The sequence below is a fragment of the Anomalospiza imberbis genome, chromosome 6 (genome assembly GCF_031753505.1).
Source record: "Anomalospiza imberbis isolate Cuckoo-Finch-1a 21T00152 chromosome 6, ASM3175350v1, whole genome shotgun sequence".
Classification (NCBI taxonomy): domain Eukaryota; kingdom Metazoa; phylum Chordata; class Aves; order Passeriformes; family Viduidae; genus Anomalospiza; species Anomalospiza imberbis.
This window is the reverse complement of record NC_089686.1, coordinates 50,791,257-50,805,078: the sequence shown is the minus strand read 5'-3', so window position 1 is coordinate 50,805,078 and position 13,822 is coordinate 50,791,257. Positions and strand designations below refer to the sequence as shown.

Below are 13,822 nucleotides of genomic sequence, written 5' to 3'. Positions count from 1 at the left end.
GGGACAGCACAAACAGGCCTTGCTACCCCATGCAAAAAACAAGAAAAAAGATGGCAACCCAAGAGCTTCTGTAGCATGAAATGCAGCAATTACAAAATCCACAAACAAAAACATTAGAAACATACAAAATTCAAGTTGTTCTCTCTGCAAGCAAGTTCACACTGACAGGAAATGAGTAGCTAACAAGTAAATTACCCAAGCCCAGTTGAAAACATGTACAGAAGTAAGGGACTCATAGCAAAACAACCAGACTCACTACATGTCAGTCCTTCTGTACTGTTACTAACTCTTAACTCCAAACTCTGCTAACTTGCTACTAACAGAGTAACAGCACGTGAAAAAAATGGCTTTACCATACATCTAGTAGGAAAGACAGCTTAAACATTCTGTCCTGAGGCAAGAACATACCCCTAAAGCCATTTGTTTTCATTACAAAGTTGAACTACAGAGCAACATCTAAATTCAAACTGCAATGTGCAGCCTTCTCTACCGGTCTGACAGGCACACATAATGAAGTATCGTGTCAAATAAGCAGAAAGAATCATTATTTGATTGCTTTCTTGAGCAAAGAACTGCAAATGTTTCATTTAAAGGTATACAGAGGCAGCAGTACAGCAAATGTCATCTAAAAATGTGTGAGCAGTATGCAAAGACCTTCAATTTGTTTACTTACAGAAAGCAGCTTTAGAATGCACTGGGTTTGATCAGAGGGGGTTTTTTTTGTTTTTTTTTTTTTGGCTTTAAAGAAAAAAAACAAACCCTACTGCTATTTCCGCTCCCATATTCTACCAAGTAGAGATCTTGTGGTTAGGCATTCAGTGAAGAGAAAAACAGAGTGTGGAATGCACAGGCAGACATCCTTCTGCACCAAAAACCACAGGAAAGCACATTAGTTTCTCTCAATTTCTATAGATTAGAAACAGGTTTTTCAACTTCATCACACTCAGAATAATGGACTATTCAGATTTGCAGTAATCACAGGTGAAGCCTCTGGACAGGCAGTCTAGAAACCCTTCAGGAGACCTTATCTTCTTGTTGTTTAACTTGGATGTACTAGAGTGTGAACATCTGTGATCACAGCATTATCACCACACAACTCTGCCAGCGTTTAACAGGCTACAAAGTTGATGTTATTTACAAAGACAGGCTGGATGCTACCAATTAAAGGCAAGTAGTTTCTCTTTTGAGCTTTCTTCCAGCATTAGAAAGTATTTTAAGTCATAAGTCTTAGAAGACTCCTTTCCTGTGCATGTGTTAAACTCAACCTTTCATAATGACCAAAACTCAAAGCTGCCTGGAGGGGACCGTATGTGTTACAAACATGTGGGACAGAATCAAATCCCACTAATGCATTGCTGTTTTTCATATATACATATATATATATTTAACCAGGAAAGCAGAGTTATAACAAAGACCTCTTCAAGTACATTTTGGCACTAACAGTCTACGTGCTTCGTCAGACCCTGAAGACATAAAAACAAATCTGGGGAAATCTTCCTGGGAATGGCAGTGGCAGCCCAGTGCTGGGAGAGCAGGCAGCCATTCCTCTGCAACAGCTCACACCTCAAAACACAGCCTGGAAGCTGACAAAAGTCAGTGCTCTAACTTGGAGATGTTCAGTCAGCAATAACAGAACATGGGGTTTGTTATCAAGTAGCACAAGTCCCTTTCCCTGTGTGTATCATGTGTTTTCTGGACTGAAGAGAGACAATCCATTCAAGGAAGAAGCTACAAAGAGATGATAAATAACCAGGTGAATAGTGCTAGGCAGACACAGCAGCAGCTCATAACTCCTAGCACAGGGGAAAAGCTGAGATACTTTTACATGTCTCACACTACTCAACTGGCATGGGATTAACTCATGTACAAAACAGCTACCTAAAGTACATGAGCTGCAGGGAATTTTTAAAGTTTGAATGTAAGCTGTTAGAAAACCCAGCCTCAATTACCTAGTCTGAAGCAAGTTTAAATTATTCATCTTATGAAATCACCCTGAACAAATTCTTCCAGATCACCACCTTCCCTCATGCAGGCAGGTATCCAGTATCTTTTTCAGGAGATCAGCTCAAGGGATGCAGGGCTTTTGTTCTTTTTTCTTCAGAGTATTTATAAACTGAAGAAATGCACAGGAGATAGAATTTCAAGGTGCAACTTTAGCTCTTAAACTACAAAAATAAAACCAACTCAAACCTTGAGCAAAATCCCAAATTCAACTGGATTTTAAAACCCCAGGTCACAATTCCAACAGACACCCAGATCAACACAAACTCAATTATTTTAAAAATCTCCTTTAAATGAACAACTTTATTATCAGTTTCCTTTTTTGGGAGAAAACCTCTGGAGTGTCAGTTGAAATATTCAAGCCCTCCCACAAAACAAGTCAAAGCAGCTAAGGAGGAGGGGAAGCCACTATTAAAAATGTGTGGAATGTAACCTACTGGGCAGAAAGCAGATAATGGGACAAGGAAGTCGACTACTTCAGATCTGAGGCTTTTTTCCCATACAGTCCCACCAACAGAGACATTGGGCAATTTCAAATTTACAAATGCTAGTGAATTTTGTCAACCTTTGTAGGATATACATGACTAAAAATAGTTTAACTGACAAAAATAATCTGTCAAATCTGCCAGTTACCTGATAGACACTCTATTCATTCTAATGGGTGCAAAAACTTCTAGACAGCTAAAGGAAAACATATCTTTAGCTACTTCAAAAGCTGAGCTTTCAAGTGTCTTTTTTAAATTCAAAGAAGTTGAGATGTCTGCAGAAATATATTTGGGTGTACTGCTCCAGCAAGAGAGAAACAAAGCAGAAACTCCGCATGAGACAAAACATTTTCTATAGTTAGTAGATTTAGGTCACAGATACAGGAATTCAGAAATGTTTCAGGTTTTAAACATCCTTGATGAAAGTGAAGCACTCTGTTTAAAATGTCTCCTTGCACTAAGTAATGTTCTCAGGACAGATATAAGAGCAAACCCACTGCCAGGCAGTCCCAGAGATGTGCAGGCTCCTACAGCAGCTGGATCAGGCAGAAGACACACCTCAAAAACTTAAGAGCTGCCTTGACATTACAAGCTGAACCTGAAGGAAATCAAACCTCTTGATCCATTAGCTGCTCTGACACAGTCTGACCTCAGAAGCTTCAGCTGAACACCCTCTTTTCCGAGAGCACGACTTGCTCATCTGGATTACACACAGGGGGCATTTCAAAACTCTCCCTGTGCCCTCTGCAAGAGGAACAACCACCCTTAAGTGTCAGCCTGCACCCTGGAATAGGTCAACTTCCCCCCATTACACAAGGCTGCAGCCAGTTGTACACACATCTTCTGTGGTTAATCTGCTGCAGAAGCAGCTGCCCGTCCCACCCACCCTGCCTGCGCCACGGTCTCACCATGGCTCTGCTGGTCCCCATGAGCTACAGAGAATTCTTCCAATTCTATGTGGACATTTATGAGCTTTTCTACAGCATCACCCCGGGGCTGACACAGTAGGACAGAGCAAGTTACAAAATATGTAACTGCTAGAAGCAGGAGCATCTTAAATTACATTACAGCAGAAGGCCTGGTTTTTATGTAAAATTTAATGCTAAAATCATGCTCAAGAAGTTACAGTGAACAGACTGATTCCCTTCTGATAATTTCTTCATGATTCTGGAGTGCCTCCAGAGGATTAAACCTCCCGTATTCCAGGTACGGCATGCAGCTTAAACATACAGCAATCAAACCAGACAAGAGCTTTAAGGTTTAGCACTCCTTCAGTTGGTAGCATCGCTTGTACAACATAAAATAATATTGTCCCAACAGTTAGAGAAGTAGTTAAACCAACTCAAAAGAGCTGGAAGCACAAGACTCCAAACCAAAGCTGAGTAGACAACAGCACTGTGGCTTGGTGACAACCTGCTAAGAGCCAGCAATAAAAGCAGCAAGGCAGGACATTCGAAGTGGTTGGTCCACTGGATGCCACAGACAGAACAATATACTTCTAAAAACAACAGAAAAAAAAACCCACCACAAACGTCCCTCTTAAGGCCCCTACAGAGACAGAAATAAGATTATCTACACGGTTTAAGAGTTCTCCTTTAAATACTCTCAGATGGTAAAACAAGGCACAGTTGGTTAACTTTGCTGATGTTCTAAGAAGGATCTTGGCCTCACAGGCTCAATTTCAAATTGGAGGGTCTGGAAAATGTTTATCATGACATACACCCATTAAAAAAAAGCTTCATAATTTGCTGCAACATTGCAGGAGTGCTGCTGAGCACAGAAGGATATCACCTCCCATCCATGATATTTTGAGAATTCCCATCAGGATGCAAACCTGCTTCAGAAGGAGGGGGAACATCAGTTTAAGGAAAATCAAAGTATGGGAAATCAAAGTGATACAGCACATATGGGTGCATCTTGGAAATCTCTCAGGACATGGTCAAGATTCGGGTAACATAGTTTGGGGTCTGAGAGGAGGCAGGAGAATAGGATGCAAAGGCAAAGATGCTGTGTTTCTGGAGAACTTCAAACCCAAGCTACTAGGAAAAAAAAATATCCTAAGCAGCAACTGAAATTGCAAGGCAAAGTTCAAATATACTCATTATTGCATTCTCAGTAATACTGGGTCATGCAAAGCCAGAATCCATTTAAATACATCACCATTACTTTATTGGGTTTTGCTAATGAAAGCTTGTTAGTGTGAGCTAGTAGAGGAAAACACTTCATGCTGCTTTAGTAGAGCTGGCAGCACATATACAAGAATATTATAGACGGGTACCTTTTAACATGATCATAAAGCACCTTCTTAAAAGGAGGGAGAAACACAGAAATATTATGAGCACACAGTTAAATAACTCCCTACCTCAAGCAGTGCATATTACTGTAATCCCACTTACTTTCCCTGCATAGAACAAGTCTAATAACAAGAAATTTAGTAGATCATTTTTCTACCCAAAGATACCAGATTTTTCACACAGATTTATCACTGGCATCCTACCATTTCATGGTCTACTTACCACATATGAAGCAAAACACACAGATTTGCTTGCAGGTTTATAGATTTATGTCTGCTTAAATAAGGAATACTGAAAATGCTCTGCATTATGAGCTAAATTGTTAGTTTTGTCAGGAAAACTCGAAATGGTAACGAGAGTGATTTTCAGATGTTTTTTCCTAGCAAATATAACTGGTGACTCAATATATTATATCACTACAGTTACAGAATACCCTGAACAGGATTGGAAGAATAATTTGCTGGTAAGTTGTGTGGAAGCTCAAGTTTATTTTCTGGCTTAGAAGACTTGAGGAAAGTGATACATTTGATAGTTATTAATGTGTGTACCCACAGCTAAGCTGCTGATAAATGACACTTCTCATAGGCCCCCCAAATAAAGGTCTTTGTGGAGCACTTTGCTTGTGAGTGTTACACTAATTTTTTTTCTTCAACTGCACCATTTTTACATGTCAGAGCTAACATCTAGTTAATTATTAAAGCATGCTGGTCCCAGCAGCCAGCACTTTATGCTACCTTTAATAGCACCCTTCTGCATACATTCTATTGCCTGAACTCATTCCTATCTGGATTCACTGAAAATTACACTTTCTGCTCACAACTGAGAAGCTGGTGCAGGCCTGGTTAAATGAGCTCGACTGCCAGATGAAGTTGTTTGCAGAGCTGCATAGTGAACCAGACAGGGTAAGTGATCCCGGGTAAAAACATTCCCTGGTTATTTTTAACTCTGATGGCTTGCGGAGTTTCAGTGCACTGGAGGGAGTAAATAGCTATAATGGCAAACTGCTGTGGCAACAAGGGGACCTTTTGAACATTCTTCCTTACTTGTAGTAGTAGCTTATCAAATTAAACCTTCAGTTACAGCAAAGCCCTGTTTCTTCAGGCTTGAAGAACAAAAATATTTCCCCAGCCTTGTGCCTCCCCACGTCAGTCCCTTCTAAAAAGCAAATAATCAACTTGCCCTCGTTCTCAAGGCCCTCCAGTTCCCTATCTGCACCAGCACAGCACTTGTGGTCATATATACAGCCCTCACTTGCCAACTGCAGTTCTGGGGAACTCCACATGAGCCTCTTCCAGAGGCACCTTCTCCTCTTTAGTCCTTTGTGAGATTTAGCACGAGCACATTTGTGTGTTACAAAGATTCACCATGAACTCCATCATCCAACAGGATCTCCCTCAGTAAGCAGAGTTTATGTCATTCCCCCACACAACTAGAGAAGTACACACAGTCCTCCTCAGCAGCCCTCACTCAGCCAGGTTTGAGGCTCTGCATAAGTCAAAGTTCTCCAGCCTTTCCCATTCCAGCAGCAGATCAGAATCCCTGACCTCGTTGCAACAGCAGCCCTTGCACACAATGCTTGATTAGCCTCAAGATCAAGCACTTCAAATGTGAATACACGACCTTCTTTAGCTTAACCAAGAACAATCCAGGCACAGCAGACCAGCCAACCCTCTTAATAACAACCTAGTAAAAGCAAGTAATCTATAAAACAGTAATTTCAACCTCACCAAAGTTCCACCCAGAAGCACCAATGTGTATCATGAACTTCACGTGCTGGGATGTGACCAGCTTAAGTATGTGCATGGTGGAAAAAAAAGTAAGAAAAGGCAAAACAAACATATTAAGCAAACATTCCTTGTCTGCTATCTACTTTAAGTAACTAAGTTACAAAGAGAAGAAAAATATTTTCTTTTGTGCTACGTGTTCCCATTAAGTGCCCTACAGGCTATCCCAAACCTGAGCTGCAACCACACTTCAACCATAACACAGAGCATACAAAATAGGAAAGAAAAGATAAAAAAGAGACACGAAAAAAGTTTTTCACAGTCACAGAGCATGTCTTCATAAAGGATACCATTCAAGACGAACAGAAAGGGTCTCACCCACTGCCCAGACAGAAATAATTCACTTGGGATCTAACCAGAAAATTGTAATGGCAGGCTACCACTGTTATCTCTCAGAATTTCAAAACAGAACTCTAGCAACTTAGTACAGCTTTGTACTTGGAGGCCAACATCGCCTAAGTGCATTATTTGCAATTAAACTTTTCAATCTGGTTGCCTCCTACTCCTCACAGTTTGTCTTGGTTGTTGCATCCAGAAATCTTTGGACATGTCCTAAAGAGAGCAACCAGTTACAGGCATGATTTCTGTTTTAATGTTGGTTTTACGTACTTCTTGAACTAGAACAAGAAGTGGTGCATTTCTCTGGTTCCATTGTCCTTTAACACTGCCTTTTGACCATAATTGAAGAATAAGACTACCAAACCGGTGCAGTTAAGCCACCTGAATTGTTGGAACAAAGGGAGAAGTTCTCCGCTTGTGTCACACCAGTCTAGACCTGCAGACCGACTAATCTGGGAAGGTCTGCAGCAAACCCAGCATCCTATCAGCCAGCCAGAAGCCTGCTACATTCCACTTCATGAAGCTGCTATTTATCTTTGGATACTTCAAGGAGTTCAGTCACAACATTTACAGTGCTGGGAATGCTTTTGTTAAGTGCAAACAGGTTGCACAAGGTATACAAACATGAGCCATTTAGACCCTTCCAAACTCTTAGAATATAAGGGCCCTACTTATAAAAGCCACCCTCCACCACTGCTACTGAGCACTGGAATTCAGAGCTCCAGCCAAAACCAGAGGCAGGAGCCTCTCCCTCTAGTACAGGAAGGAGGCACAGGGCTAGAGGCCAGCAGCTGCTTATTCATCCCTAGGAGTGCAAAGGGCATGCCAGGCAGAGATCTGGGAAACTGTGCCAGGACTCCTTGTGCAAGTGGCAGTAGAAGACGACCTGATAACCAAAAGGTATGTCAATATTTACTCGCTAGACAAGCAACCACTGCTAGGAGCTAGCGCACAGAAAGGTGCTCTCAGACTGCCACCGCGGTTAAGTTACCCCAAAGGAATTTCACTTTGGAAAAAAATTTGTAAATCACTCAAAACCAGAACGGTGAGTATCTCAAAACTTAAGCACTGCTCCAAATTTATGGCAGCTTTTGAACCCAGCTCAGCTCTACCCTGTGTGTGCATTAGTACAAGGCATGAGTGCTGGATGACAGGATTCATTATGCCACTGTTGGCTACGCTGGAACACTCACGCAGCCTGAGGTTTCCTGCTGGCCTGCAAGGCAAGCCTGAAGTCACCTACTACATTCCCAAGCTGTAGATCTGTAACCAGATAGAGCCCAGACTCTGCTTGGTAGCAGTGCTGCAGGAAGCAAGGAGCCGAGCAGTTCAAGTTTCACAAGAAGGGTGACAAGCAGCCCTTATTGTTCCAGGTGACTGCACCACAAGTCCTTTGTTTTGATTAGGATTTTTATTTCCCACCTTTAACCTCAACAGATGTCAACAATCAGTTGCTCCTAAACTGTATTTTGTCACCTAGAGTTACTGTAAGGAGGCCCCAGGCTTTATCTCGGTGTGAGCATACCAGTCCCAGCATAGCCCTGAGTGAATCTGCAGCCTGGAATCCGTGGCATTTTATTCCTTTAATTTGCTTGCACTCTTACTCCAAGAGTATTTTTTGACGGTCACCAAGGGTTAGTCAGAAAACCCAGAAACTGTGGAGGGATTTGCACATCCCAAGTGCAGCACAGGGAAGTGGGGCACCAAGACATCAGGGTCTGTCAAACACCCAGCATGCTGGTTCCAACACCAGCTGCACGTTCAGTTGTTGCTTTTCAATCTACTACTCTATTTTGGAGCTTGGAATTCACATATAGAGCATAAAATTCAGAACAAGCTGTTTTGTTGCCCAACAGCTATTTCAGAGATAAAAGACACTTTGAGATAACCCACCTTTGGATTTATTTCTAGTTAATGAGAACAGTCCTGTGAAAGTAGCAGTTTGGAAAAGGAAAGGAAAAAGGGGAAAAAAAGCCTGAACAACTGCTCACCCATCTGTCTGCAAGTCATATGCCTGCTTTCAGACAAAGTGTCTCATATTAAAATTAAAGAGTCAAAAATCTACATCCAACTCATTTTACTCACTAGTGAGTGGAACAGTAAGTTCAGCTCCAATCAGAATTTGTTACAGGCACTTTAAGGGCAGTAGGAAAAGTATTTTCTTTTACAAACTTGGCAATATGATTTGAGCTTGTAAATACAGCATGAAATCAGTAAACAAATAAAAAGAGCTCCAAACACTGAAGCCTTACACAGATTTCGTGTTGTGTTAAGTGTTTTAGTAGTTTCAAACATGTTCATGCATTACCACAGGTAACATTAAGCTGACTGACAAACTAAGCTCAACTCAGCCACATTGAATTACATCTATTCAATATCATCTCAAGGATCTAGTGACATTTATTAACTAATACATTCATACAAGTCACCAAAGCCTACTCAGTATGCAAAACTATACATGTCATTGTCACAAAACAAAAGCCATAGCTTTACATAGAGGAAAAAACACCAGGACAAAGAAATTTATCATTTCTGATCAAAAATAGGCAGTATTTTGCACAGCAGACTTGAGAGAATAAAAAATTAGTGGCTTTATTGCTGCATACTGTTAAAATTAGCTATATATTGCTCAGTTTTGCAAAAAAAAAAAAAAAAAAAAGCATTAAGTAAATGGCAACTGCAGGATAAAAAAAATCAGAGGGTGATTAGGTAGTTGCTAGGCTGTATTCCCTTTGAGCAAGGAAACCTGAATATTACAAAGGGCTGAGTTACAAGGGAATGTGGGGTATTTTGTGACAGACCGCTGCATGACAGCTGGAGAAAAGCTATTGTGGCAACAGCTGTGTGCCCTGCACAGCTCATACTCCCAAATACCTCAGCCTGCTAAGAGGCCAGTTAACTGGCTGCAATGCATTTTAAAAGTTTTCTGCCTCTTGGGATGTGAGCATGATGGATTATTTCTGTATGTTTTCAATAACAGAAGGAATGCTTAGTTCTACCACTTAGCCTTTTACAAAATGCTGTAGTGTAATGCTGAACTATCATTCACTGCTGCTTTCCTAGAGTTTATAGCTGCAATATCCCATTAACTCTCCTCCACAATTAAAATATCTTCACTTCCTGTCTTACAAGAGCATGGGCTCAACAGCAGTAAATTCATCTATCATATCCTGATTTAAAGGAAATGATCTGATATTTCCAGGATGAAATCCTGGCCCACCAACAGCAATATCGAGCTGTGTGTTACCTCCCTAGAGGAAGAATTTCAAGGAACATGCTACTCATCTAACCACTGAAAGCTCTGATCTTCTAATTAACTCTAAAGCTACTCCAAGGTGTCAGATGAATGTCTGAGAGGTGAGCCCAGGCAGTTATACAAGCGACCAGTTACACCTCACTTACTCCTGCACTGCACTAATTAGCACAGTGAGGCCAAACTCAGGACATCAGAGAGCTTCCATTGTAGGAGATGGGTTTGCTCACTTGGCCTCCTTACAAACATGTTGTTGTTTCAGGCCAGACTGAGGCACAACAATCATCAGGAGCTGATACACACAGGACAGCAAGCACAGGAGCACTCTGCACTGCCATAACCTCAGCCACTGCCACTCCTGTAGGGATGGATGCTCTCTGCTTTCCCACCATCATCCAAACAAGGCAGGGAAGGATGAGCTGTGCAGACACGCCAGAAAGCGGGCAAAAGAAAGAAGAACTGGTTCTTCTTACATCCTCACTTTCTCATGTTTCCCTTTGTTTTATCTGAAATAAAGGAAGAGTTTTCCCATTTTCAAGTATGGATCCCCTGTTGTCTTTCAAAGATACAACATAAATTGTGGCATATGCTTCCTCATGATATCCTATCACCACAAAAGTCTGATTTACTGGAAAACAATCAGCACCTAAATAAAAGCTGTACTTGAGTACTGATTTACTGAAAATTAAAAAGGAAAGCAATACCAAGTGTAGAAATATTTGCTAGTATCAGTAAGAAGAAAAAAGTTTTCCTTTTTAAGCTTCAGTTGGTGAGAGCCTTATTTTAAACACAAGCACTAAAGAAGCAAAAAAATTTAAATCCTCCACTGACATCAGGATCTGTCATGTAGCAAAAGCTAGTACTGATCCATGTTTTAGTGAAGGCCACTACATGTTTGTCACTTAATCTTAAGAAATTCCAAAAATGAAGCATGTGACTTGCTTGTAATCAATTTTAAAACAACTTGGAGCAGTTTCTGTGCAGCCTTAAAAGACAAACAACATATTTGGCAATACGCTTGCCATACAGAAACTACCCAGGTGCCTGCATGGCAAAGCACACACTTGATAACATCACAGCTTTAAGAGTGCAGGAAGACGCTGTGGGATATAAATAGTACACCAAGCCTCATCCCTTACTGTCTGAAACCACACAGCAAGCACAGAAACAACACAAAACTCTTCTCTAAGGCATGTGAAGTACTGCCCAGGTCTGTATTTCCCAGCTATTTTTCTTCAGTTTTGTTTCAGGTTGTTTGGGGTTTTTTAAGCTGAATTTTCTGCTAAACTTCACTTTGCAGTGGCATGATTTTATCTCAGGATAAAGCTGCCAAGAGGGCAAGAAGATGGAAATAACTTTATGCAAACTGACAGTAAGTTGTTTTGAAGAATTCACCCTCAATGTGTCAGCTTAACACCATGGTGCTGTTGCCTCAACACTCTTTCAAAGTGAACGATTTATTTTTCTGCTGTTAACTTGAGAAGATCCTTATATGTGGCAAGACAGTCACGGGATCCTCTTTTGCAGATATTTGCTGAAAGACAAGTGTCAGTCACAGCACTTGGCCTAAAATTTATATTTATTTTTAATGTAAGCTCAAACTATTAAGTTAAATACTTAATTTCTACAAGTACTCAAATACTGAAGCTATCCAGTACTCAGCAGAACCTTACTGCTCTTAGAAAAGATGGCTATACAAAGGCATCAAGTGTGAGCTTCCGTTTTTTCCCTCCTTACAAACTTTAGTAGAAATTACAGCTTTTTTGCTGCAAAGGTAAAGTTATCCCAAAGCCCTGAATGCTGCCTCAATCCAGAAATCCCTTCAGCAACATTTCCCGAGACAGCAGCATCACAGAACTGAAGCCATACCCAGCTGCACACATGACTGCCACAGCGAGACACAGGCAACACCACCTACAGCAGCAGTGTAGTGCCTGAGTGAATGGCACCCTCAACCAGCTGCAGAAAACTCAGGGTTTAATTATCTCCATATGCAAGCAATGAGGAATTCAAGCCACACACTGAGAGGACTGCAGTTATTCCAGCCCCATCACCTTCAAACAGATCAACCAGCCAGTACTCTACCAAAACTGAGCAGCCATCTACACACCTGACAAAAGACACCTGTACAATACACCTCAAAAGACACCAGACAAACTAAACTAGATCCAAAGAACTAATTCTCCCAAAGGGAAAATTTTCTTTTAATGTTCCCTACAATACTGGATCTTACAGGCATTCCGGTATCCAGTACTTACACAAAAATTCAAAGTAATATTTTCTAGGAAGTTACTTAGTCTATGCTGCAGAGCTTAAATTTTTAACAGAGTAGTTGAGCTAATGAACACATGGATGCACATGTGAATTAAAAAAACGACTGAAATAAAGGAATAGTCTATTTGCTATTAGATCACCCAACACCTATTTTGTTGTAACAAGATATTAGTTGAGGACATCATTGCCCCAAGCATTAAAAGACTAGTCTGCCCTGCTGCCAAGCAGCCCATCTTAGGGGTAGGTAGAGCATTACTGGCTCTCCACAGTGGAATAAAAAAAAAATACAAACAAGAAGCCATGCTCTCCAGATTTGCTGCTCAGTCGTCAGCAACAGCAGCAAGCAGAACGCAAGTAGTTGTCTCCCCCTACCACCATAAACAGAGGTAGAAAAGCTAAGAGCAACAGGGCAGAGGATCAAAATAAGTAAAGGAGGCACGGCTGAATTCGTGGCGAAACACTAAAAAGGGATCGTCCTCGTAACACTGACACTCACTCTTAGTATCGCCTATTCTGGCGTGTACTGAAAACGAATGGACGAAAAAGTTCAATTGTCTACAAGTTGCAGGATGAACAGCAGGCGCTCCGAGGGGCGGTGGGCGCTGGCTGGCCCCAGCTCGCAATCACCCCTCCTCTCGGGGAGAGCCGCGGGAGCTTCCTGGCCCCTTGCCGGGCCAACACAAGATGCTCAGCCCGAGGCAACTATTTCGGAGCCGGACGCCGAGTGTCACCGCTCCCCGGCCGCGGCTGCCGCTTCCCGGGCGGAGCGCGGGGCCGGACCCCTCCCGCCACACCGAAGCCGCCGGTCCCGAGCGCCGCGGCGCCCGGAGCCCAGCGCGCCCGGCCAACGAACCCCACCCGCCGGCGGCGCCCAGCGGCCGCCTCTTCCCGGGGGCTCGCACCAGCCCGACCGCCGCCGCCTCGAGCCCCTCAAGGTCATGCCGCCGCCTCCCCGCCCCGGGCTTCCCGCTGCCCCGCCGGCAGCATCCCACGGCGCCGCCGAGAGCTGCCGCCCGCCGCGCCGGCTCCAGCCCCGGCCCCCCCGCGCCGGGCAGCGCCCAGGCCCCGGCGGGCGGAGTGCTTCCCCCCGGGCGCCGCGGCCCCTCACCTGGATGAACTGAATGGTGAGCGCCGACTTGCCCACGCCGCCGCCGCCCACCACCACCAGCCGGTACTTCTCCTGCCCCGGGCCGTCCCTGCAGCCCGCGGCCATGGGGGAGCTGAGCGGAGCGATCGCGGCAGCGCCGCCGCGGGGTCCCACGCCTGCCTCTCTCGCTGGCGCTCTCCTCCTGCTCCTCGTCGTGCCGCCGGGGCTGAGCAGCCGCAGGCCCCGCCGCACCGAGCGCCGCCGGCGACAGCGGCGGCAGCAGAGCCCAGCCCAGCCCGCCCCGC

General features: G+C 43.3%; 1 protein-coding gene across 2 annotated transcripts in view; it reads right to left on the bottom strand.

Annotated features, from left to right (window-relative positions):
- RRAS2 (RAS related 2) overlaps positions 1–13,822 on the bottom strand; it is a 46,264-nt gene extending 32,442 nt beyond the window's left edge. Inside the window, exon 1 of one of the 2 annotated variants that reach the window (XM_068194128.1) lies at positions 13,539–13,822. In XM_068194128.1, the coding sequence (XP_068050229.1) occupies positions 13,539–13,643 (105 nt within the window). In that variant the 5' untranslated portion in view covers positions 13,644–13,822. Of the gene's footprint in view, positions 1–6,144; positions 6,172–13,538 lie in introns of those variants that run through there. The other variant, XM_068194127.1, reaches the window with a different exon arrangement.